Below are 27,190 nucleotides of genomic sequence, written 5' to 3' on the forward strand. Positions count from 1 at the left end.
CTTATCTCTTGCAAAAGGACACCATAAATTTCCTTTATAGTGTCACATTTATGCCAAATATCCTCTTACACTGATTCAATTTATTCTAGGCTTGTTTCAAGAATTAGATGGGATTCCAAAGCCTTGCAAAACTCTGCAGATATTAAAGAAAAAAAGAATAGAAAAAATGCCAATTTATGACTTTAAGAGCTTTACAGGGATTTAATTAAAAATATTACAAGTTGCTCATTATCAGCATTACAAATATCACAATTATGCATGTCAGTTGTGTGTGTGTATATATATATACACATATAAATGGAAAACAAAATGGCTAAGGGCAGAATGGGCATCAGTTTTTTGTTTTCTGCTGAAAGAAAGCTTTTTTCACACACAGTTCATGGCTGGGCCACAGGATAATGAGGATGATGCCAGTTTGGAACCACAATCCAAGTAATTTCATGTTACTAGTCTATTAGCAGCAACTTCCATTTATAAGATTCTCCCTCTATCTTAGCTTTTCCAGGTTTTCATCCCAGGCTTCTACCTTGTCTCCTCGCTCCCCTGTTGCATAATCCACAGGCTGCAGAGCTAATAGCTTATAGTTACAGCAAGCTCCGTAGCAAATGAAAATAGTGTTATTAGTTCCATTACACAGAGGAACAGCGTTTTTCTTAAAACCTGAATTTTTGGAATAAAATAATTGTATGAGAACCAAATAATGGGTTCTTTCTCAAGCTTGTATTCAAAGACTGAGAATTTGAACCCGTATTATTTGCATATGCTTCACCATAAAACAAGAACCATCTTGAGAAAAGAAGAAAAAACATCCTAATGATTTTTGAACATGAAGCTGGCAAAACCAAACTCCCTTTCCCAGGGGTACAAACCTGCCCAGCACCGTGCTGAACAGGCAGCAGTACAGAGCTGAATTTTCCCAACAGGCTGAGAGCATCGAGGGGCTGCTCTTCCAGCCGGGCCCCTTGCCTGACGCAGGCTTTGGAAAAGAGCTGCACCAGGGCTGCCGAGCCACACGCAGGTTAAGACCTAGCCAAGGTTCAAAGGGGAATCAATAACCCAACACACTCTACAAGCGTACAACGCTTGGTCACCAGTTAGTAACTGTTCAGCAGCTACTAAAGACAACAGACACACAAGCTACTTAACTGTCCTTTCAAGCAGCTACTTAAGATCTAAGCTATTAGACTGATTTAACTGGGATCATTTCCTAAGAAATGGCATTAGTTAAACATGCAGTTTCTGCAGCCAAGTTCCTTGCATTTCTATAATCGTCTGCTCAGCTATGACTGCACACACCAGACCCATCCACAGGTGAGGAGCAACAGCAGGACAGAGTTTGAACCCTCCTGCTCCAGTACAGGCCTTCCTGAAGCAGAGGAGAGAAGCCTTCAACCAAGGGCCTTTTGCATAGGACTGCGCAGCTCTAGCTGTCAGCATCACTCTTTTCACTGAACAACATTTTACCCTCACCCGGTGCCTTTCACCCTTACAGAATCACTAAGGGCAACAGCCGCTCCACAGGTTAGGTAGCCCTGCAATTCCCAAAAGCACTCCTAAGCAAGGGTTAACCAAAACTCTCAACCAGAGCCGGTAATGTGACAACTCCTTAATTAAAAGAAGTCTCAATAACAGAGGAAAGAGCTTGGAAGGGTGAAAAAACAGACTTGTACATCTTTCCTGCCACAGCCAGCTGTTAGGGTCCTGGCAGCCTAAATGCTCCATGGAAGATGTTAAAAGACTAGCTATTCCTACAGTCCTCAAACCCATTACAGGGCTTCTAGAAAACCGCTTGGACCAGCTAACAGGAAGAAAGATTGAACCAAAAAAGCTAAAGAATGAAGGGGCTGCAGGAAGCCACCTCTGAAAATAAGGTAAGGTAAGGTTGGTGGAAAGGTATGAGACAGAGGGTCCATGGGGAGGCTGGGACTCAGCAACCTGAAAGCATCCATGTGAACACTACTGTGAGCAGCAATGCAGTAAGTCAAAAGGAAAAGGGAACAGGCAGTCGCTAAGTGATGACAAACTTGAGGACAGAATAGGAGATACAGGAATGGGATGGGTTTTCTCATTAGTCCTAATAACTTGGTAAAATCTTTTCGTCCTCTCACCTCTGCACACCGGCCTGTGGTCACTCCATGCAACTATTATGTCACTCACTCTCTTACAGGTGATGCTTTTGGACCCTTGTAAATCGTAGCCCTCGTTGCAGGTGAACTGGATGCTGGATCCTAACCTAGCAGACAGAACACAAAGCAAAGTTAGCAATTGAGATGCTTCTGCAGAGACAAGCTTGACACACTTTTTCTTTTAAACTATCCCAATGATTCTCCGAAACGTGAACAAAAGCGCGCTCACTGGCCCCCAGGCAACATCAGAAATGAGTGGGGGACGATCTTTTGCCTCGCACACGTGCTTGTGCTGGGTGCTGCTGCCTGAGGTGGTGACAGTCTGGGAACACATTTGACTCTTTCAGTGTAACTGCAGCGGGAGTTTTACTTGGTGTGGGAGCACAGACTCTGGCCCCAAGAGATGACACACAGCATTCATTATAAAAAAAATCTTTATCTACTATTGAAACACTTGTTCTTTATTCTATTGCTTTGGATTCAGATCCTTTGCTGGTTTAAGCCAATGCTGCCTTATTCACTGGAGCAACGCAATGCTGGTTTACATCAGCTGAGAATTTATCCAAGGGTATTTAGGCACTTTGCAGGGAATTCCCTTACACCACACCCGCCCCGCCAATCTGTTTTCCAGATTTCAGGAGAATTTGATAGATGCAGGTTAAATTGAAAGACATTTTTAGTGAACAAAACAGCCACTGACAGCAAAATAAGATTAAATATTGATCCACCATTGCTAACAGCAGGCTGATTCATTCCTGCGCACTTTAAATGAAGGCTAGCAAATACAAGGGGATAACAGCACTGTTTTAAACTTTATAAGAAAACAATTATCCAGCAGCACATATACTTATTGACAAGAAGCTATACCAGTGCTTTGGGAAGTTGCCTCGAATTTACTAGAGGCAGGGCCATGCTGGGATTTAAGCTAATCTGAGAAGTGATTCACTTGATGTTTAAAACAGGTCTTCCTGCACTTAACTGGAGAGGGGAAGGATAGTGAACACTGGTCACACAAGCCTGGCTAAAGGCCTACGCAAAGAAAAAGGAATATTCTCAAAGAGATCATTATAGATCCTCATCTGTAATGCTGTCTCACACGCACGCACACACACGTGCACATTTATACACACTTTCTCTTTTACACCACCGATCTCAGCAAGCTTTTTGGACACATTTAGGGAGCATATTTAGAGGTGGGCAGGTGCTCTCTGCAGAAACAGACTACGCGACGCCGAGCAGCACAACAACGGCTAGAGACAAGCGCTTTGCTGCATGCAGAAACACACACACGCGAGGGCTTACCTAAAATCGGTGCCTATTCTTTTGCCTCTCTCTGGAATCCCAGGGTCTGGACACATATTATGTCCCTGGGACACACCAACCTGAGTTACTACAAAGCAAAAACAGCACATACAGAGACAGAATAGCAAAAGAAACATTCTTTCATCAACTGTCTTGGTGGATGAGGAGAGAAAAATGGCAATTGGTAGCTCAAAAACCTGAACGTGTTCCATTTTGTTTAGAAAAATACAGCTTTGGAAACAAATTTAACTGGAATCATTTCAGCTCAGCTTAAACACCAAAGCATTTTCTAGTAAGTGCCAGCTAGGGACAGAGTTTTCCCTCCGTTCTACTACAGAAGTACCTCTGAAAAGAGCTTTTTCATTCTGCAAAATTACACCAATTAAGCAGCCCATTTCCACAGCCGGCGATGAGAACGGCCACCTACGCAGCAGTGACGGCCTCGTGCCCCTCGAGCCCGGCCGAGCGGTGCCGGGGAAGGCAAACCACCAGCGAGGAGCAGGCCCGCGACGCCAGGGAGAAACCCAGGCCCCGCATGAAGGAGAGAAAGGAGAGGGAAATGCGAGTCTAGCATTTTAAAGCAAGTAATTTAGTTTCAATATGAGAACTTTCATGGAATAACCTCAATGTAGCTGCCCACAAGCACAAAGCACGCCTTCGGACTTGATCCTCTACTTCTCTCCGCTGCCACGTCCCCTCTCCGACCTGCCGGATGGTGCAAACGAGCACTGACTTGGCATGGACAAAACCTGGGAGGCTCCTGACAAGGATGAAATGAGACCTGGCAATGTGTTGACTTAAATTTTGTATTGCAGGAACTACCAAAAACCCCACGTGCATAATAACATGGGACAAAGGGGTGGGTCTGTCACAGAGCTGTCGAAGTTGATGCGATTCAGTTTTCTCCTATCACAGAGGGAGGGATGCAAGGAAAACGCAACGTTTCTTGGCGATGATGCTGAAGCAGTGAAGCATGAATCGTAAACGAGCATGTTTCCACTCTACCTCTGCCTATCGCTAAATTAAAGGAAAAATCTCCATTATGCTTCGGAACACGCTGTGTTAGCAAAGCGCCCCGAGGCTCCCTGCCAAACGGACGGCGGGGCGATGAGAAAAGCACGTTCCTCGTGCCGGGCGATGGCTCGAACGCCGCAGCTCCGCACGGCACTGCACACAGTGAAGGACGCGGAGATGCGTGTGCAAGTCTCTGCACGGGCAGACAGGCACACGAAGCGTCCACACGAACATGGGCCGTGCAGCAGGACTGCATGAAAAGGCAAGACCATCCTCTACAGCCATCTGGGTAACCACCCCCTGTGGAGTCGGGCACTGCAGCTGCAAACCCCATGATAGACCTCTGTTCCTAAAAGGACGGATCAAGCTGCTCCTGCAAGCACAGGGCTTCCACACGAGCACCGGCATGCATGTCCTCCGCACGTCCGAGGGCTGAAGGGGAAGGGAGGTACGGCTTTCGGGGGAACCAGTCTCCTCAGAGACTATTTTCCTTATTTTGCATAATGCAGCATATTCATAACTTTGTTTCTGCACATGACTGAGCTTTACACAGATACACCAGCAAGAGACAGCCGCACAAAACAGCACCGTTATCTTTGACGGCTGCGTTCTGTAGCAACAAAGCTTTGCTGCCACCTCTCACGTCTGCTGATGACTCTGAACGTGCACAGGCATCGGAAAGGGATCAGCAATGCTGCCCTGAAGCTGCAGCTGCCACGACAAAACCCTGCCCTGCAAACGGGTACCCCCACCAGCCATCAGAGCTGCAAGGCGACCTGGTGGGTTTGTTCTGCTGAAACATGTTTCTTCTGGTTTGATCTGGTCTCCCATCTTTCCTGCTATATTTCATGCTTAAATACACAAAAATTCTCAATGCAGCAAATATTTGCCCCAAATCCTGGGGGGGGGGGGGGGGGGGGGGGGGGCGCTCATCTCTGCAGAGATGGAGCACAGTCCTTCTGCAAAGGAAATCACTAACCTCCAGGAGCCCTTCTGCTAGTGCTGGAAACGACACGCTGCTTCTGGGGAAAGGTTGGCTGAACGAAGCAGAGAAGCGACCCAGTCTCCCTCGGGGTCCCTTAAATCACTGCCTACCTAGGCAAACGCGCCGACTCTGCCACATACAAGGAGACATCTCCAAACAAAGTAAAATTTACGGTTTAAAATAGCGCGTACAAACTAGGGTTGTAAGTCACAGATCCATATGGTATTCAAGCAAAAGTGCTAAGATTTCTTATTTCCACACCTTCTGCAGAGTAAAACCACACTGAACAGGAGACGTGCCTATAGCGTACACAGGCACCAACGCGGCTTCTCCAGACAGTCTGCACTGAAACACTGGTGTCCTCTTCCTGCAGAGCACGTTGCCAGACTGCCCTTCTGCATCACACGCTTTCTCCCATGGTCAAAAGGCTATACAACATCATTTATGCCAAAGTTTATCCCTGAGCTGATGTCGAAGCCGTTCGTTATGCCCCTACCTATAGTCAGTGAACCCAGAACACACCAGTTCAAAGCTGGGGGAGGCAGCGAGGCCACGGGGGACAGACAAAGCCTGCGGGCGGCCAGTTATTCATCACATTCCTGAAGACTAAAACCAGTTCCTCTCTTGTTAGCTATCATTTTATTAATATTTGTATAACAGGAGCAGATAAACCAGCGAGCAGAGCAGATAGAATAGAGCAAGTGGGAAGGGAAGGTATCTCCATATCACATCTGTCAGAACATTTCACTTTGTGAACGTAACAAGAGGAAAAGAAAAGGAAAGGATGGATTAGATGGTCACTTACAGAAACCTTCGTTCCAGCTTTTGTTATAAACACACATACATGACCATAAAGGTTATAAACCATATTTGTTATGCTGAGAACCTGCTGTCAGTTCTGTGCTCATCCTGCTGAAGGCTTGACTGATCTATGCCTCAGCTTAGCATTTCAATGAATTCTTCAAGGTTACTAGCAAAACAATAGCTCTTTTGAAGTGTGATGAACTGTCCAATTTTTAAATTATAGGCTCAAGGATTCTCTCTCCCAAACTGTGGAGCTGGTTTTCCCCCCCTTTTTTCCCCAACAACTTTCTTCTTATGATGTATTCAGTAACAGCCAGTTATGATTGCTTTGTTTGCCAAAGTAATTTACTCCATCTGTTCAAAGAACTAAGAACCCTCTTTAGTTCTCTGGATTTCCTCATGTTAATAAAGGAACTTCACTGATACAGTCCCAAGGGACGATTTTTTTTAATTGAATTTAGGAGTGTTAAATATGAGCTACAAGATAAAAGCAGCATCTAAAAAGGTTTTATAAAAACCCAAAGTTTCTCAGCATGAGAAGTACAATGAAAATAAACAAGTGAGCTCTTCTACTGAGGGAAAAAAAAAAAGGATTTTAGCAGTTATCAGTTGTTCTGAAGAGGTTAAATTATTCTTCATGATCTAAGACTTGCAGTTACTCCATGCAAACATCTAATGAAGTTAACGGATTACAGAATTCAGGCCTAAAATAAGAGCAGTGGATTTACTGGTAACATGCTCATCCTGCCTCTCTCATCCAGGAGGGCCCTTCAACAGCCAGGCAAAGTTTAGGCATCCAAGTGCATTCGAAGGACCTTCGTGACGCAGTGCCAGACCCGACACACACGTCTAGTTTTGCAAGCATGAACAGGGTTCAGACCAGGGCTGCAACACCCTAACGCTGGAGACAGCTCCTGCCACCTGGAATTCTGTGTTCAGGGGATTCTGGACCTGTATTTCACTTCTTGTCGCTATCTCAGAATAGTTCAGGAGAAGGATGCGAGCACAGAAACATTTACAGCCTGTCAGATTTTAAAGACCATCATTTGCGAAGACCACATCTACAGCACATCCTACTTCAACCAAAGCCCACTCCTTTCGAGGCCGCGTTGCCCACTGCTGCAAACAGCGGGCCGGCTCCCCGGTGCCCGATACTCCCATTGCGGCACGGCAGAGACCAGACACGCGCATCCACACTTCGGCATCTGATGCAGAAAGCAGGTTTGCTGCAACGCTGAACATCTAGCAGCTTCCGGACACTTGGCTGACACCTTTGGGCGTCAGCACCCCAAAACGATTTTGCACTTGTACGTTTTAACGTAGATTTAGACAAATCTGAAGATACACAGAGCTTGCACTACTTCATACGATCCTTTCCAATAATATTCAGCAGTGCTTTTTCAGGTCAGAAAAGCTACTTTAATGCTTTCTTCTGTAAGAAAAATACTTTGTTTTTCACACTGTATGAACATGGAAAATACATATTTACATGCTGCAGGCAATATTCTAACTTTGTCACAGCCTCAGGAGTACTGCAAATGCAGAAAGTGTCTCTCAGTATCAGTAAAATAATCCCCTGTATGCAATCTCAATTTTAAAACTGTATTTCTTATAGCTTATTCTCCAGAGCAGAATTTTTTCCCCCTCTAAAAATGATTAAAGCAAGATGCCCAATTAATTTTAGAGAAGGTGAACAGTAAGAAGCACTCAATTTAAATTTCAAATGAACGTTTGACTGCATCCAAGCACAATTAGCACCTTCCCCCCCCAAATTCCATATTTTTATGTATTTTTCTAAAATAATACAAACAGCTATGACGTGAATACATTTTGCCTCCACTTAGATATGCAAAACACCCAGGTTTTAATCTGGCCAGGTAGGATCTGGTAGTTAACCACAGCTTCAATTCAGCAAAATAAAAATCCTCCAAAAAACCTGCAGGGTATTAAAGCAGGTAGCTGCAAGCTGCCTTATTTGGCCATAGATGCTTCAAGGGAGAACTGTAAGACAGATGCAAACTCTACTTGAAAACATTAACAGCAGTAAAGTGTTGGAAAATAAAGCATGGTAAAGCACTAGCTTTTATCAAGAGACACAGAAATTTCTAAATTTCTGATGTTAAGCCATGTGAAATCATAAGACCAACAACTAGCAAACTTCATGGATCTTTAATCAGCCTGTCCCACCTGTATAGTTATTTCTGATGCATACGCAGATTCACAAGCACACGAAAGCTGGAGGAAAGAGGGGGCACAGCTAGCCATGCAAGTCAAAAAAGCAAGGGAAAAAGAAGATAACATTTTGGGCTTCATTTTCTGAAGATAAACCATTTTCTGGAGACACCTCTGGAATCAGCATTTCTGAAGTTGAAAATTTACTGTAACAGAGGTGTGACAGCAGAAGGCTGCGCAAGATAGAGGTTAATCTGGGTTTACGGTCCAAACACAGCAGAGAGCAGTTCACATGGAAGGGGCTGAAGACAAGGGCTGTGGCAGGAACCATGCTGGAAACGGAGAGGAATTTGGGCCTCAGCACTATTGCCCTATACATTATTACAGCTTAATAGCTTTCCGGCTAAGCTGCCTTCCTACGCTCTGTGGTTCGCCTTATCAAATACAACAAGATTAGCACTACACAGGCTGCTGAACTGACAACTCTGAAGACTGGCGTCTGCTCCCTGCTGGGCGAGGAGAGCCTGGGCAGAGGCCACGGGAACTTCCTACGCTTTGGCCCTCTGCGTGGAGCAGGACTGGGGCAGAACGGGCCGCACTGAGCAGCAGAGCACCGTGGCCGTCTCCCGCTCAGCCTCCAGCCCTTCTCCCGGGAGCTGCCTGAGGGTTATTGCTGACACAGCTCTGACCTAGGCAAACCAGAAGCCCCTGGCCAGGAGCAGCCAACGCATTCAGCTTCCCGAGGGGCTTTTCTATACATCCATTTATTTATTTTGCTGTTCTGGGTCCTTTGGTTTACTAATGACAACGTTCAGTAGCAGCTGGTGAAATTGCCACAAAGCAGCAGTCTAGCATTCCTGGGAAGGACACATGGAAATCCTAAATTTTCCCAGCACCCACAATGCTTATATACAGTAAACTAGTTTTTCCAAAACAGGCTAACATTTGCACTCAGTAAAGACCCACGCACACCCCCGTACCCAAGACGGCACATTTCCTGTTCCAGACGCATCCTCCGTCTTCCGGAGCTCCGGGGTCCGCACAACAAAAGCTACTGGTATGTTCCAACATAATCTCATTCTCAGTTAAGTGAACTGAAATATTTATTATATCTTAAAAGGTCAACTAAATTCCTCTTGTCAAGAATATTTCATAGGACTAGGAACCTCTTGGACACAGGTTTTCCTGAAAATTGAATTAATTTTCTCTAACCATGCCCCACCATTTTCTGCTCTGGAGATTTGGGGCAATTTGCATCCTGATATTTAGTTACCTTGTTGAGCCGTTCTCCTGAATAACTGGAGACTGTAAGCCCTCTTGTGTGAGCCTAGAAGCAAGCTGATTTCATTTCAGAATGACAGTGAGTGATGTTTTAAATTCAGTTCATCCATTTTTCTTAACTGAATTTTGCACCTGAAATTCAGGCAAGTGAAATGGGTCTAATGGACTATGCAACAAAGTGATTATACCCTCTCTAAAAACTATTTTAATAAGTGCCACATTCTCCTCCCATTTGGATGTCTATAAAATACAACACAGAGTTAGTCCAGACCTCTCCTGCTTCATCTTACAGTCCTCCTAAGAGCCCAGGCATCTGTCCAGAATCATGTGCATAAACAACCTGTAAGTCTTCTGATCTGAAAAGAACCAAATGTAAAGATGAACAGACCTAACGGATTCACTTACTGCAAGTGGAAAACATACCAGTGGCAACGCGATACTCTAAGCACGCCTCTAACAGCTCTCAACCACTAGACATGCTGAAGGTAACTCAACAGGGAGATCATTAAAGTTGGTGTTATAAGGTCTCGCACAGTAAAGTGGTATGATTTTTCTGCAAGGACGAATAATTAAATAAAATGTAAAAAGAGAGATCCTGTTATTGCTTCCCTAGATTTTCTGTAGTACCTTATCCCAACTCCTAATTTTACAACAGAAATACTATTTCAGTTTTCAAAATTGTTCACATTTTGACACTTTCCAGACTAAAAGAAGACAGAAGTAACGAACCCCGGTCTGTCACTGAACAGGAAGCATACAGTATATATTAAATGCGCACACATCAGTCCCCTGCGTTCCCCCTCCAAGGAGTTAGTAAATGCTTGTGAATAGAGCACTGGAAGGAAGTGATGCAGTAATGCAGAGGGACGAGAGGGAAAAGCATTAAAACTTTCAAGAGTGACAAAGTTTCAGAGATTACTGAAGTCAAATGAAATGTGCAAGGAGACCATTAGAGCGTAAGGAGGAGCAGGGAACTTACATACTGATGTCTTCTGGTTATTGTCCTTGCTGGGCATTAGCTTCACCCCTCTGGACTTCAGTTCAACTTGTTTTTTGACTAGAGAGAGATTTAAAACAAAGCAAAAGACAAGATTAAGTATTAGGGATTATTTAAAAAGAAAACAAAGCACCAATTGTACACCACCCACACTTCAAGACATCCTGCATCTTTCCCCGACAGCCTAGATAAACCTGGAGTTTGGTGAATACTCTGCTACTCGTGAGCTAACGGACTCGGCCCTCCCCGAACAGGACGCACCTTGGTTAACCAGCACCAGCCTTGCAGGCCGGGCTCAGCTCCGGCACAGCACGACTCTGTCCTGACCCCTCAAAGCCATTAGGGCCCCCCCTTCGTTTACCTCTATCGAGATCTGGACTCAAGTCTTTGGGGATCTAAGCTGAAATGACCCAAACTGAATATAAAAATTGGGAATACCAACCTCCCCCATAACCCATGCTGTTTTGCTTAGCATGCTAAAACAGGAAATGGCCAAGAGAAGTTCTAGAGAGTTTTGGGATCCCAAGAGTCAAATGCGGAGTTAAGTTTCACCCAGTTTTGCTGCTGCAGTTATTTCACAGAGGCATCATGCACTAAAGCCCTTCTCTGCTTCTTTGGGAATACAGCACTCATATGAACACTCCACAACCTCAAAACTGTGCACATGGTCTAAATAACTAGTACGCTCATAAAAAGCAGTAAAATTTCAAAGCAAAAGAGCCATAGTACTGACAAAGAATAGTACAGATTTACAAACTCACTCTTAATAGCCACCGGCAGATCAATTATAAAGTCTGCATGAAGACTCTACCAGAGGTCCTGCTGCAACCAGTCACCTCCCCCTCTAAACCTCAGCTAGCAGATTAGAAGACGTGTGAGGGTAGCGCCCAGATGTCTATCCCTCCATCCCCAAGAGTCCCACGCTTCTACTCTATGCAAAGACTCACAGGCTAAGTCCTTATTTTTATCCGGATTTGGCCGCTGCTATGGCTCTCTCCACACAAGAGGGTTTTGCAAAACCCTGCACCGTCAGAACCACCTGGACACCGGTAGAGGCTCCCAACGCTTTCCTGCAGCATGAAGCCAAGTATTTTTGACTAACACACAGCAGAAGTTTTACTGGCAATATCTGAAGTTAATGTGGTTAAAGAATAACTTCTGAAAGCCTGATGTACAAAATCACTTTATAGGATGCCTTCTCTGATGAGTCAGTTCTTATCTACGGAGGAAAGCAGCCCATCTTCCACTTCAAAATGTTCTCTTCTTGTTCTTTATCTTGTCTTACTTTCATCTCTAAATTAGCACATTTCTGAGACAATGTTGTCAAGAAAAATTACTAATATAACTAACAAGTTTTTTAAATCATGCTTCTTTGGTTTAAAAAAAATCTGTTAATAACATCTGTTTGCAAGAGCATCAGACAGGGAGATGTCAAGCGCTGTGCCTTGAAGCTTACCTAAGGTAGCATTTTTCTGCGCTAGATGCTGGATTGCAGCTTTTTGTTCATCATGTGGCTGCTGCTTTCTGCTTTAAGTAACGCAGTTATAACTTCAAACTGAGGTCCACATTAGTTTAAAAATATTCATGAATAAGAACTTACGCTGTTCATGGCTTTCTTACCAGCATTAGTATCTTTAATTTGTTGTGCTTTTTTTAAGAGGAAAAACAATTGATAAGATTTGCCTCAAAGTGGCATACAAGAGACACCTATTTCTCTTGAAGTGTAATCCACCTGCAAACGCACCCCCTTACAGGCGCTCCATGGGGTTTTACCGGTGTATTGAAGGCAGCAAGGTCCCACCGACGATGCTCTGGCACCGCCCGAGCGAGCGAAGGGATAACTGCACTGTCCCGGCCAACACTCCCTCCCAGTCAATAAAATAGTCAAGCCCAAACACCTAAGGCTAAATTTGAGCTATTATGGGATGTACAACGACTCCAGACTTTGCAGTATCTAACTCGCTGCTTTGTAAAGTGCCTTGGGGCACCGTCGGTAAATGGGAGCTTTACTGAACCGCCAGCTTTACATTCGCCGCAGCTCCCCGCTGCACGCGACCTCGCACAAACAGCGCGCATGCTCTGGCCCGACACACACGCAAGCACGGGGCCAGGGACCCCCCCGGTAAAGTAACCCAGCAGCCTTTTGGGGTAAGCAAGGCCTTGCAGAGGGGAGAGCACATCCCAGGGCCGCCAGCACGGCCGGTTGCAGCACGTCAAGCTACTGAACCGCAGCAGCTCGCAGCCATCTGCAGGAGAGGCTGAGCATCCCAAACCGCGGCCGAAGCCGAGCAGCGCCGGGCGCTCTCGTGATCTCAATGCATCAGGGCCTCGCACCTGAGCAGGTGTTTTTAAAAGCATGCACTTAATAACAAGATTCACCCATATTTGTACCTGCCTTCCACAGTCCAGCCCACAGAAAGAGGCCACTCCAAATTTGAGACCCTCACTGAAGACTCGGGTCCACAGCACCCAGCGGTCTCAAAAATCCATGGCAGAACCAGACCCTCGTGACTAAGACGCAATCCCAACACCCAGCAGCTGAACCGCATCACCCAGGAAGTCTGTACCTTCCACTGCACTAACTGCATTCTGCCTCTTTGAATGATATAATTAAAATTACTGAAATCACTATATCCTCTCCACTTTATCCTTCATTTGTTTGTTACATGGAGACGCAATGATGAAAGTCAAGCTTTACAAACGATGCAACTTAGATTAGAACAAGTCAGGATACAATACTGCTTACTTTTTAAATAAAAAATTAAGAACAATTCTCCTATTCCATGCCTCAAAAATCCAGTATATGGAAATCTATTTTGTTCATAAATGTGAACGTGGAACAGTACTACAAAGGATCACGTCAGGATAACTGGGTGAGCAAAAGTTGCTCTGTTTTCTGGAGGGTTTTGCTGCTCATAGATATCTCACAGATCTGCTGGAATACTCAGTTTCTTGTCAAAATTGAAAGATGACATTACAAAGCTTTTCCAGCAAGCAGGCAATCTGGAGCATTTATTTTAAACTGTTTCATGTTGCTCTAAATAAGTATTTAAGGGGATTTTTATTTATTTTTAATTCTAAAAAAAGCATTTCAGCACAGATCTATTCCATAAGCCTCTGTCCCCCTTGCTGCAGGATTGCTATTAAAGATGGGCTTGCCTGAATCAGATTTCTTTTTTCCTTTCTTCTGGCTGGGGTGTCCTAATCTTGTGTTTGTGATATTACTGTGGGTTGTTTATAGGGATTCTTAGCAGAGCTCAAGGTGAGGAGAAACACCTTCACCCAAAACGCAACCGTTTTGAGTCACGCAAAACTGCTTGAATCACAGGGTTAGCCATTCTCCTGCACTTTTATTTCAATTTTTTCTCCTCCCCACCCATTTCAGGTCCAGCCCAACCCCAAAACAGCTGCACCTCTCCGGCACCCTGCACCAGGTCAGGCTGTTACATGCCTGGAGGCCAGCGAGGGCGAAACCCAGCACAAAGCCCCAGGCAGCCGACGCAGCGAAGCGGGATGTGTGGGCAGCAGCCGTCCCGGCTTCCCCCCAGGCCAGGCTGGGGGAGCCCCCACAGACCTGCCCCAGGGAAGGGAGGACTTTGTGCAATTACTGCATCGGACAGCCGTGATTTGGCTTCGGTGCTTAGCTCAGCTGCTGACTTTCAGTGCAATCTGGAACAAGCCACAGGATCCTCTTTCTGCTGCAAGAATGGGGGTAAAAAGAAAAACCACTAGAACAAAGAAGAATTATTTACACCGAAGGGTAATTGAGGGCAGAGAAAATACTACATGTTTGTGCAGCACCTAGTAAAACAAGGCTCTTATCTCATTTATGCCTTCCATCCCTAAGAAATGGTTTTGCTTAGGAGTCGGTGCCTGCAACAAATGCTAGAATTTTCCCGTCTTTGCCTTTTGCTCAGGATTGCCCAGGAGACTCAACAGGTTGCACAGCATATGCTATATCCCCTTTACGGCCCAAAGATGTGATCCAAGATGAAGACTGGCAGATCTGCCAAAGATTAAACATCTATATTTATAGATACATCTATCCTTAAATGCCACTTATGTAGTGCAATATGTGCAAAATAGTTTAACAGACCATTACTACAGACAGGTCTGCTGGTATTCAGCACTGTGCTATGGCTTGACTGGGCTGAAACTCGCCCACATTCCTCTTTCTATCTTGGGGTAGAGGACAAAAAGGGAAGGGAACGGGGAGGGGAGATCAATAAAAGATGCAATTACATGTTGGTAACAACTACATGTTGGTAACAATCAGCTAAAAAGCAATTTGGGATCCTATATATATAATAAAAGAAATGCTGGAGAGATGGACTACAACAGCCAGATCACCATTTAGATCCGTTTAGCATGATTTTAAATTCAGCAGCTTCTTCATTACCTTATTTAGAGTACCTCATTGCTAAGACGATGACTGATGGTGCTGGGGTTAGAACTGGTGCTGGGCCTGTCCTGTGCACAGCATTTCTAGCTTAGTTTATTACCTACAGGTACATTGCACCTTTTGGGGGAATGAAGAGGGAAGAAATGAGAGCTAGGAGGAGGAAGAGGGGAAAAAAGAAAAAACAACTCACTGATTTCTCTATAGTTCCTTTTCATTTGCTTTCACAGGGTGTGGGAACACAATATTTGCAAGACTGCAAGATTCACCTTATTTAAAAGCACTAGGAAAGGGAAAAACATCTCCAGTCTCCCTGGAAGGGAATTAATTTACTATATTCAACATAAAGAGAACTTGTATACAGGCTGATTCTATCTAACCTTGCTTCCACATTCATAAAGAGATTTCCAAACTAGGGCATGGATTAGAAAGAGCTGAAATGGAGCGTGCAAAGAAGGTGTTCTGCTAAAACTAAGCATCAACGTAAAACAAGTTGGAAGGGGAATGAATTTCTTATAGATTATCAGCAAAGCCAGATACCGTCTCAGAGGATACAGGATGTTAATAAATTACAAACACATCACTGGAAAGCAGACAAGAAATCACATTCATTCTAATCTGCACTTCCTCCTCTTAGACAATCCCAAGGTCAGCTTACATCTCTAGTGCTAAAAACACATTTTATTTGCTCTACTTCATATAGCTTTACATGTCCTATTTTGTATCTATTTATTTATTTATCTCTATTAAAATATTTATGCTCAAACAAGTCTCTGTTCCTCTAAAAAGGTTTATGTTGAGCTTTCTGAAGTTGCATTGGTATATTTAGTGTTCTGCGAACAGAGTTCATTGTTTGCAACAATCCTGTCTGTATCTCTGGTGGTGTCTTTTTTTGTTTTTCCTTGTTTTTCTTTTTAAGCACTGAAAACTCCTCTAAGAGATAGTTAAGAACTTGACAACAAGAGAGGCTATGAACAAAATTGCCTATTTGGATGGTTTGAACAGGGGTCTCAAAGTAATCTGTGCTTTTTCTGGAAATATGTGAATATACAAAAATCTCTTCAGTCCAGAAAAGGCAGAATTTTGCCTATTCTAGTTTACAGAGAAGCCTGAGCAAATAACTTCCAATTGTTTTTCTGACAGCTTAGAGAAAATTTTTTGTTGTTTGCTTTTTTTTTTTTTTTTTTTTTTTAAAGACATCTGTGGTGTTTTCAGGTCTAATTTTTGATTCTGAGCATTTGAAACATTGCAGATGCAGAAAATGAGAGGGAGCAGGAAGGCAGGTGCCTGGGGGGGGGCACAGCAGGGCTGTGCGCTGGAAGGAAAAGATTCTCTATCGCTCATACAAGAGGGATGGAAAAAGCCCCACAGAAGAGAAGTGCCTGAAGAACGGGTGTCTGATCCCCTTCGCCAGCTAGGTGGAGGTCCTGCCTCAATGCCACTTCAAGAGCACATTTCTAAGTTCATCTTTTAAACACTGAACACACAAAAGCACAGCTCATTATATCTAACAAAACAGTTTCTAAGGAGCATGCTAGATTAGAACCCCCTGACACTTATCTAATCAGGGGAAATTATAACATTAATCTTTACTTTTCTATTTAAGAAAAAAAAGGATGATTCAGACAGATGTTTTAATAGAAAGCAGCAATCATGACTGCAAAGGAAAATGTCATATCAAGAGCCATCAGTTGCACGCATTCATTTGTGTTATAAAGAAAAAACAAAGCTTTTTTTTTTTTTAAATAATTTAAAACTGTGGTTATAGAGGAAGGAAAGGAAAGTAATGATGATGATTCATAAAGCGAAGCCCATGACAACACTGCTAGGGCCGAACAAACAGGGAGAGTTTTGTTTATAGCTCTATTAAAGGGAACTCCTCTCCACTGGACAGCCATTCCCGCTGCTCGCCTGCCTCACTCCCCCGCTCCGACCCTGCCGTCAGAGCCAGCCAGCACCGAAACGACGGCACACTGCCACAGCCGCAAGGCACTTCCAAGCCCTCCGGGAGAAGGGTGTTGCCAGTTCTAAGTAATCCACCCCAAACCCACCGGTTTTGGTGCCCATCTGGTCCCAGACGGTGCCTACAGTGCCAGGGACGCTGGAGAAGCACTTCAGCTTCCTCCTCAGCCGCAGCAGAGAGCACGGGCAAAGCCCCGAGGGCTGGGGTCTCAGCGCAGCTCCCCAGGCCTCTGCCGACCGCCTGTCTCTGCATCGCAGGTGGCTAAAAGAATGCAAGATCCACCTCTTTCTCCATGTCTTATCCCACTGAACTGTACTGCATACTTCTTGCATTTTCTCGCAGGGCGTTTTTTAGTTATTAACTGTTTTTATGCAGAACAGCATGTTCTTAAGCATGATCCTGCCTCTTCCTCGTGCTGCTGCAGGTAATCTTGTTACGCTGCAGCTCTGTCACTAATTCATCAATCTTATCCCAGGTACTCATAGACCCATCACTAGGAAGACCGCAGCCCAGAGATGATGCTGTGTTTGCCTTAATGTCCTTATGGCTGCTGTATGCAAGGGCTAATTGATTTTTTTGAGCCCTCATTTCCGGAAGGGCAGTGGTTTGATCTCCAGTTTACGAGACTGGCAAATCACTTAATTGCAGTTTCCTGCGATTACCTGCAAACCTCGTAACAGGATCTTGTCTCCGCCTGACTTGTGTGCCACATCAGCATTTCCTCTAACAGCATCCTAAAGTCCCAATGCTGAAATTCATCCCTCTACAGATGACCAATAAATTCAGGACACGCTATACCCCATTCAGAAGAGGCTAAGGTAGCTCTCGCTTTAGCGGTGCCACCGTGCAGAACGCTACGCCGCCCTTTGCCTCGCAGCACCCTCTTTGCACTGCCATCTCCCAGATGCCTCCGGTGAAGCCGCAGGGCAGAGCAAGGTCTACTTTGCTAACGAAGCATTCAGTGCAAACAAACCTTCCAGTAGCACACAAGTGTTCATATAACACTTTGCCAACGGCAAAGGACATGAAAAAGCCTAGATGCCCTGCTGAAAATAAGGTTAACAGAACACAGAAGAATCATGCAGGAAGTTAATTGCAGATTCCTGGAGGAAAAGAAAAATGGCTAAATATGCACCGTTAAAAGGCAGACTGGGCAATAACCATTCACCTTGATATTGGGCACTGAACCCCTTTTGCCTGTGGTTGCCATCTGATGTGAAGTGAAGCCGCAGCCAATTTTTACTGCTGATAACCGGGGCAGGCAGATTCATTCCAGTAAACCTGCAAGAAACCAAGAGGCAAGTGTTATTTTGACACATGAATTACACTCAAAAGCCTGCTCTTCCAGTCAATCTTTCTCCTACATGAACGTAGGAGATGCTGAATGAGTACTATCTGCTCAAAGAAAGCACCCCATACAAAGGAAAAACTGATTCGAACACCCTTCTTTAGTGCTGGTTCCTGGAGCCTCGGGTTGGGTGAGAGGAGCCCCGGCAGCCGCCACGGGAGCGTCCCTGGAGAGGGATGGCCCTTTCCCAGGGCAGGACCGCTCCAGCTAGGCACATGGGACTGGCCGCCCCACACCGGGACACAGAACCACCCTTGGTCAGCTGCTGCTCAGTGCTCTCTTTATTATTTGTTCAGCTTCTCCTAAACTAAAAATTCTGCAGTGTGAACTAAATGGAGCAGCTACCAACAATTTTTGTCTTTTCTTCTTTGTTTTAACAGAATATTTAATTGGTCACTCCTGTGTTGTCTTCTCCCCATCAGAAGATTACACATGTATAACTACAGGGTTTTCCATTCTGTCCTTTCTTTCAAGGCACAGAACAGGGGGGCAGAGTTGAGCCTTGAAAATGTCTGTGATATGAGACAAATGAAGCAGGTCAAAAAGGATAGTCGAGAGGCTCAAACCCTCTCTTACACCACAGAGTACGAGCGGAAAGTACAAAAACTTCTTGCTTTGTGTCACCTCTTGTATCTTACTGATATCACAGGGATGACAAATACATCGCAGTGGACACGCTACACCTAAGGTATGCAAGATGAGCTCGGCTCTCAAGCTCATCCAGTCCCTGCCTTCCTATTGGGTTAAGCCTGCTAATAAAAACATTTAATTTAACTGAGGAAGGGAAAGGGTTGCACACATGGTTTTCTTTTACTGGAAATAGCTAGCAAGAAGCAATGATTTATGATCTATCCCAACCTGGAGAAAATTACAACCATCAAACTTGAGGTGGAAAGCTCCACAGCCCATTAACAGTCCTTTTGGCGACTGTTCTCTTCCTACTACCCTGCTCTCGATCCCCCATTATTGTGCTGTTTGCTTTATTAAATTCCAGGAAAGAAAAAGCCCATAATCCTTGGCTGGGTTGTCACATGCCAAGTCTTAGTCTGGAACAAGGTTTACCTAAGTCACAGCACCCTTGAACCGAGCTATATAATGATAACATTAACCACAGTAAGGCAAACAAAACCGCTACGACAAAAGCTACTGTGGAATCCTATTACCATTAACAAAGCCCATTTTCATTTTTTAATCATAGACCATCACTTCTTTAGAAATTACTGGTATTCCAATACCTGTTCTTTTTCAGATGAAGGCAAAAGGATTCTATAATTCTATTCAATTCACAGGGATATTTCAAATTTTATAACTACACATTTTCAACAACAGAACAGATACCCAAGCAAGTATTTGAAAAGTCCTTTACTGATTTAACACCTTCAAAGGTAACTTTTACCTTTTTCTAAAGCAAACGGTAGGATCCAGGATGCTACTTGGCAGCGTATTTATTAATGGTATATGAACTTCAATATATTCCTGTTCCACTTGTTAATGAAGTAGCCAAGATAATTATACTGCATAACTAATGCATCTCTGCCACCTACAGTACAGACTTTAAACCATGCATTAACTTCTAGCATGTAGCTGAATTTTGCATAATTATGAAGTGTGACTGAAAATATATTCCTTATACTATAGAATTAAGATTGCTCCTGATCATTTATCTATTGATTACTTTTATTTCATTCTTGCAGAGCCTTTTGGAATACAACGTATTATCAAAATGATTTCTATATGGCATTCTTCCATCCTTGAATAACTCAAAGGCAGCTGAACCAATTTAATTTGAAACTTCTCAAAATAACTAAGTTCAAACAATCATATTTTGGGCTGAGACCAAACATGGGATGTCTAAAACCAATTCTGAGAAAGTTACTATGGCTGGTTGTTATGACAACATGTTCAAACTTAATACTCTTACCCCCAAAGGTTGTTTTATTATTCATTCTGAATGAACAGTCAAACGTCTCATAAATAATCTTTAGATACGCAGAGCCGAACTTTGCTTTCATGACTGCGCAGAGCTGAGTAATTCAGTTACCTAATATAAGAACTAGAAAACAAAAAAATTAACCTGCCTGAATGAGGCAGGATTTCACCGTCTCACCACCGCCATTTTTTTAATACGCATACCCCCTGGAAAAGCAGATTCAGTAGCCTCCGCTAGTAACCTACTTACATGTACTCTTAATTTTAGGCAGACGAGCAGTCCTCTATCAACTTGCACGGATCCTGGGCACATGAAGTTAAAGGCTAGAATTCTACCAGTGGAGTGAATTAATGTCTTGAAAATCAATTAGAAAAATTAATGGATTTCACTTCTTGCTACTGTTGCTACCTTTGCAGTAAGTATGAATAATTACTGAAAGCAAATGCAAGAACATTGAAAAATAATCAATCGCAGCGCTTTGCACCCACTTTGCCCTGCTAAAAAGAATTACAGAAGATTTAGGGTGAGAGAAAATGGCTCCCTGGGTTTCCTGCACAGAAATCCATCAGCGCCACGCGTTCCTCGCTGAAGACATTGACAGCTTTCAGGAAGGACCGAATCAGCCAAGAAATCTCCAAGAGGTTCTCATTTCCGTACGTACCAGCGCTCAAACTCTCAGCAGAGAAAAGGACCATTCTCCAGGCTCTAGTCTAACAGGCTCCCTTCTCCCCCCTTTTATCTTCCCACCATTTTTATTTCTGAAGTTAAGAGGCTTATTACTAATGTCAGGCTGCAGGTTGCGGTTTTTGTAGCTGTTTTAGATCGCAGGTCGCGCTGGTCATCGCGATCCGATTCAGGCTTTGCGCTGGAGCAGCAGCTGAGATGCGCCGATAAGGACGGCGCAGAGGGAGCAGCGGCTCCCTCCCGGCCCGCGTCACCGTCTGCCGCCCGCGGTCTGGCTTGGCTGAGCGTCGCGATCCCAACAACGTCACCGGGACACGGGCCTGGAAAGGTGCCGTGCACCACGTGGAAAGACAACACCAACAGGTCGGAATAAACAAACCGTGGGCACGAAAAAGGGAACAAACGGTGACAAACCACCACCGAGCCAAAGGTGCTGGGGGAGGAACAGGAGAACCGGCGACCTTGAGCCGCGGCAAAGCAAGGCGCTGACTGTTTCCGAATTCTCCCCGTTTTGTTTCTCCCCTTCCAAACAAGGCTCGCAATAATCCACCTTTCAGGAGAGGTTTTGAACACATTAACTTCTCAACAGGTGAGGAACATTTCAAATCTCACCACTAAATTGCTTTTTCAGACACCACATACAAGTATTTAAGCAATTAGAGCTTTTTTTTTTTTTTTTTTTTTTTAAATTCATTCCAGTTAAATGCAGTCTCTTTAATGGAATCCGGTTCAGGAAAATAAAGGCCTTGCCTTTTAATTAGTTTAATCGCTTGCAGAGATTTAACTTCAGGGTCTGTATCCGCACCAGTCCTGGAGCCCCCGCGTGCAACCCGGGGAGGGAGATGGCAGCAGGAGGGGCCTCAGCCCGCGCGCACCCCTGGCCCCACCGCTGGAATCTGACAGCCTCTCCACCACACTTGTACACGGGGGCTTCAACCGTTACCTCGGCCTAGTGAAAAAGGCGCATCCTTTCCCCACTATTGGGAAACGTGAATCCAAGCTCCCTTCTCCTCCTCCGCAGGCCCCACATGAAGGATCTCCTGGGGCTCACAGCCGCGCTGTACGCCCTCCTGCCTGGGGCCAGCCCCCGATGAGAGCGCGTCCATGAGGCGTCCCACAGCGAGCGGAGGCCGCACACACCATCCCGAGGGTCCGCGGGGCCATGCCAGGGCCCCCCGCACCCCACAGCGGGCACAGGCCGCCTCGGGCGCCCAGCTCCGCCCAGACACAGGGCCCGGGGAGGAGAGGAAGCCAGCGCCGCTGAGGAGTCGCAGGGCAGCGGTTCGCACCCCAGGCGCCCACGCATCGCCCAGCTGGGCGGGTGGCAGATGTTCTGATGGGTAAGAAATAACGTGGCTACGGCTACGTATTTAATAAGAAACATTATGCTCACCAGCAGTTAACAACTAAGTTTTAGCCATAAGGCTCCCACAGGTTTAAAATAATCACCAGGAAGCATTAATGGTTAATTGATAATGGAATATTTAATTACAGATAAACACAATTGAGTTGAAGCAGCTGCATGGACTCTGCATGCAAATGCCGGGGCAGCTGCTGCGGAGCCTCGTGAAACGGGAAGGATGCTGGGCAGGCGAAGGCCAACCACCATCCCAAGAACCAGAGGAACGGCCCAAGTCTCCTGCAGGAGCCACCAGTGCCCGCCGGGACGCCAGCGGTCTGCAGCGCCCGTCCGCCCCGCGGCGCAGACAGGCGCACGGCAAAGGCCACCACGGGCTTTCGGAGCGGCTGCTCATCGTGACACCGAGAGGCCATGCAACGTTTGTACCTCTGACTGTTCAAGGTCGCATTGTTTTTCCTCTATAAACCTAAAGCTGCCTGTTGTCTTTTCAATAAATAGAACTACATTGCAGAGACTCAGAAATGCCCAGAGCTAATTAAAAGCAGCAGACACTTCTTCCCACATCCCCCAGTACACATTTATACCACATTATGTGCACTGAATTTTCAACACCTACCATTAGCTCACTGTATGATTGAATTTCTAATAGTCTAGTGAGTCACGTAAATAAAAGCCCTGTACTTTGGACCTTTGCCACGGTATTTTTTTCAGATTTGTTTTTGTTTTTCTAATAAGGAGTCTATTAGTAACTTGGAAAACTTTTCAACCCTATGTCCGTTTCCCCCCTCCTCCTTTCTTTCCTTGCTGCCATCAGCAGCAGAGATGAATCACTTGATTAAATATTCAGCTTCCTGAATATGGCAACATGTTAACTGGAAGCTTAAGCCTTTGGAATGACTAACTAGCTGTGCAAGAATTAGGTAAAATCAATAATCATTACCCACTGATGGAAACTCAGGACCTGTTCTGTATTCAGCACCTTTTCAATCCACAAGTGACTCGGAGAAAGAGAGGAACTGAGCTTCCACCCTAAAATTTACATTTCACAGCTTTGTCTTTTTGAGCCTGAAAACATGAAGTTGCTGGCAGTAACGAGAGGGTGGCAGAGGCAAGGAAGTTCAGACAAGAATCAGATTCCTTCCTCTATCTCACCAGTCTTGAGACTGAGAATTGTGAGAACAGCTTTTGTTAAGCAGTAGCTGAAATGAGCTTTAAGTCCTGTAAGGACACACATTTTTGGACATTTTGCCTTATGCTCATGAACCCATGCGAGGCCCTTGAAAGCAAAGGTCACATTTTGCATGAGAAAGGACTTGTTAAAAGGTGCCTAACAGTTCAGGCCTTACACGATATTGAATTAAACTGATCGAGTTTTGAGCATCTTCAACACCAATGTCAAACAACCAGTGCACAGAACCTCCAAAAATACTGAAATTCATGTAATAGCTTAAAAAACATTTAACAGCCTCAGAAAAAATGGACAGCAGTAAGGATCAAAAAAGAAAGAATCTTTTTATGTCTAAGCTTGACTATTTCTTCTTGCAATTTAAGCTCATTCCAACCACAGGTATAACCTGTTCCTTATCCATTTTTATGCTGCAGTCCTTTGTGATACAGAGATACCAAAAAGCGACGTTTCCAGCAGGCGCTCGGGTAACTTTACGAGGACAGCAGGCTCCCGGCTCCCCACGCCGACCTCTACAGCTAAACACTCCTGAACAACGCGAGCAAAGAGCTCCTGCCCATTGCCGCGAGCCCAGCGGGCTCCCAGGCCTGCAGGAGGATTTGAAAGTGAACACCATTTTAATCTTCCACCTTCCCTGAATAAGCATAATAAACAGAAAAAGGCATTCTAGGGGCAGTTGGGTCGTTTTGTGGTTGAACAAGGTTGGCGAACAGCTTATTTACCTACATTTGTGATAAGGAAGTGAGTCCTAACTACGGTTTCTGTATCAGCGTGGCAGGAGAGGACTGTGACAGGAGAGGCCCAACATGCATGGAAGACAAGGTCATGCTGCCATCTCAAGTTTTAAATGAGCTTGAGCAAAACGTGGGCTTGCAAAGCATGCTTGGGCCCTTTCTGCCATTTCAGAGCAGATGAAACTGCGGAGGAAGCGGGCACAGTGCACTACGCAAAGCTGTGCCTCTGCTCTGCCAGGCTGCTTTTTAGTTCTTACAAGCTGAACTTCTGAAAAAAAAGCAAACGTTCAGCTATAACGCCCAAAGTGCTCTTAACAGGTTGCTTGCCCTACCAGGGGTCTGCAAGTTTGCTGCTCAAGCAGAAACCCCAGCACGTGCCCGGCAGAACCGCGCCGCCCCGCAGCCTCCCGGGCTGGCGGCACCGCGGGGAGGGCACGCTGCCCCGGCCCCCGCCTTCCCGCGCCCGCAAGCTCAGCCAGACGGCCTGTGAAAAACGCATCTCTTCGGACCAGGTTCCAAGTTTTACTGATTTTATCCCAAATGCCTTCCAATAGTCTTTAACCAGAGCATTAAGGTATTTTTTCTTAAGCGAAATTGAAGCCTCCAAGTTAAACACAGCTCCTCAGCATCCTTTATTACATAATACGGAAAGGTTAATGGCATCAAAACTCCTCTTCCGAGCAAAAGCAGCGAAGCGTGTTTTTCTCAGCTAAACTGTTTTACTTTCTTTTTTCATTCTTGTATTTCACATTGAATTCTGGCATTAAACATTTATACCACTCGAGCCGTTCCTCCCTTGGCACAATTAGTATTACTGTACATGGATGGCGCTGATGAATCTGCATTCACGCACCATTATCTATTTACAATCCCAATTCCTGCTTTAATTTGGTTTCACACGGGGAGAGCAATGGGGGGGGAAAAATCAATAAAACATCAGGAAGTGTGCTAGAAGCACCAGAATAGTGGAAGGTGCTATTTGCACACAGAAGACACAATTTTAACCTCTCCGAAATTTGATTAGCATGAATTTGATCTCAGTACTTCCTGAAGAACCCTAATACACCGAGCAATTCACCGGGCACATGCTATACAAACAAGCCGTAAGAGAACGCAAAGTTGAAGGTCACAACTGAAGATGAGAAGTCTACTTGAAATCCCATTACATCAAGTGCTTTACTTGGAGATAATGGCTTTAAACACACACTCGGAGGTGCGCACACGCCCCGGTGTCCTCCAGAACCGGGATGCAGTCAACCACCAGCCTCAATGTTTTCCCAAATGAGCCCAAACAGATAAAAGACAAAGGAATATCACTAGTGGGTTTTGTTGAGGGTTTTTAAATAGAGAATGAGCTGAGCCTCTGAGAAGGAGGCTATTTTTTCAAGGTTACTCCAGCACTATCTAGGAAAAGAGAGTTGGACTCTGAGCCTTTTGGAGCAAGATTCAGAAGAGACTTTGCTGATAGGTGGGACATCTAATGACTGGCTCCTCCAAGACTTTGCCGGGACCGAGACTGAGGCACAGTCAGGAGGGATTCAAAAGCAGCGTGCACACTCCACACGTGCCAGCAGAGCAAGAGTGAAACGAACAGGCACTGCTACGCTTTGGGGCTGCAAGTGTTCGGCTTAACCAAGCTCACCACCCCGCGCACCGTTTGGGGCCTGGGAGGGACGCGGACCGGAGCCCGGGCGCTCCCAGCTCTACTGCATAAGCCTCCATACCAGCTCCAACTTCCTCATCGAAATAGCTAAAAATACTGTCTGTATTACACTCTAGCACTGTGACTATTTTGCAGATTAATTCTTCCTTCCAGTACAATTGGGGGACATACTGCAGAAGCTCTTCATATCTCTGTGTATTATTATTCACTTCACCTGTGTTTTTAACTTTTCATCCAAACCTCTACTCAAATTATCATGAGCACTGAATTAAGCGCCACTAATTTTGAACACCTTATTTTAGCATGTCTCATCTCAAAGCATACTTAAGCGCCTCTGCCCCTTATTTTTCAGTGACAAGAAAAATCCTTTCACAACGGACTTTCACAAGGAAACTGAATAATTGGATCGAGTGATTGCTCCGGACTGCACACTGCGGGGATGGAAAGCACACGCCCAGGTCCTTAAACTCGACTACCTGCACTTCGGAAGAGCAGTTAAACAAGCCTGGACTACGCTCCAGAGAGGCACCGAGGGAGCAGCTTCCCACGTCGAGCTGCTCCTTCGCTGCTGGCTCGCGAATCCCGAGGGACTCCCGCCCACAGCAGCTCTGTGTAAAAACCATCTGCAAACACTGAAAACAAACATCTTGGATCTGTCGGACCTGGGTCTTGTGACCAACTGGAGAACGACCCCACTCAGGCTCCAGCCACACCTGCGTTTGCTCCTTCCAAAAGCCAGACATGAAATCAGATTAGGTTATCACTCGGCTTACTCATCTCTTCTTTTTCTGCATTCTGTTGAAAGATGAAAGCATTTCCATGCCGCAGCAAACCCTCAGTCATTGACATCAACTTTAATTACTGTCTGTTCCCAGATAAATTTGCTCACTAAAAACAAATCGATACTTTTTTGCAGAAGCCTTTACACTGAAGTTCTTAATTCTTCATTTTTCAAGTGACATTTTCCTAGCTCATCTTTAAAAGAGTGTAAACCAAATCCTCGGCTGATGTGAGTCAATATAGCTCCAGTGGAGACAACAAAGCCAAACTAATTTACACTATACAGAGGATCTGACATAATCTAATTTCTCTACAGCTTTTTCTTACCTACAAATGTTTCAAAATTATTTCACTCTCAGTGCCCTGAATTCTGGCGGATCTCTTTGCTACGTAACGGTCACTTTAATAAAACAAATTCTTTAGCCCACTTGCATGTCTGAAACTGTCACAGTGGAGCAATTC

At 45.0% G+C, this 27,190-nt stretch overlaps 1 protein-coding gene across 4 annotated transcripts in view; it reads right to left on the reverse strand.

Moving 5' to 3' along the window:
• CSMD2 (CUB and Sushi multiple domains 2) overlaps positions 1 to 27,190 on the reverse strand; it is a 326,291-nt gene that overhangs the window by 161,723 nt on the left and 137,378 nt on the right. For 2 of the 4 annotated variants that reach the window (XM_026104637.2, XM_064525207.1), the window contains 4 exons: positions 18,212 to 18,324; positions 10,664 to 10,741; positions 3,429 to 3,516; positions 2,109 to 2,233 (listed from right to left, as the gene is read on the reverse strand). In XM_026104637.2, the coding sequence (XP_025960422.2) occupies positions 2,109 to 2,233; positions 3,429 to 3,516; positions 10,664 to 10,741; positions 18,212 to 18,324 (404 nt within the window). Of the gene's footprint in view, positions 1 to 2,108; positions 2,234 to 3,428; positions 3,517 to 10,663; positions 10,747 to 18,211; positions 18,325 to 27,190 lie in introns of those variants that run through there. The other 2 variants (XM_064525206.1, XM_064525208.1) reach the window with 2 other exon arrangements.

Source organism: Dromaius novaehollandiae, chromosome 23 (genome assembly GCF_036370855.1).
Source record: "Dromaius novaehollandiae isolate bDroNov1 chromosome 23, bDroNov1.hap1, whole genome shotgun sequence".
Classification (NCBI taxonomy): domain Eukaryota; kingdom Metazoa; phylum Chordata; class Aves; order Casuariiformes; family Dromaiidae; genus Dromaius; species Dromaius novaehollandiae.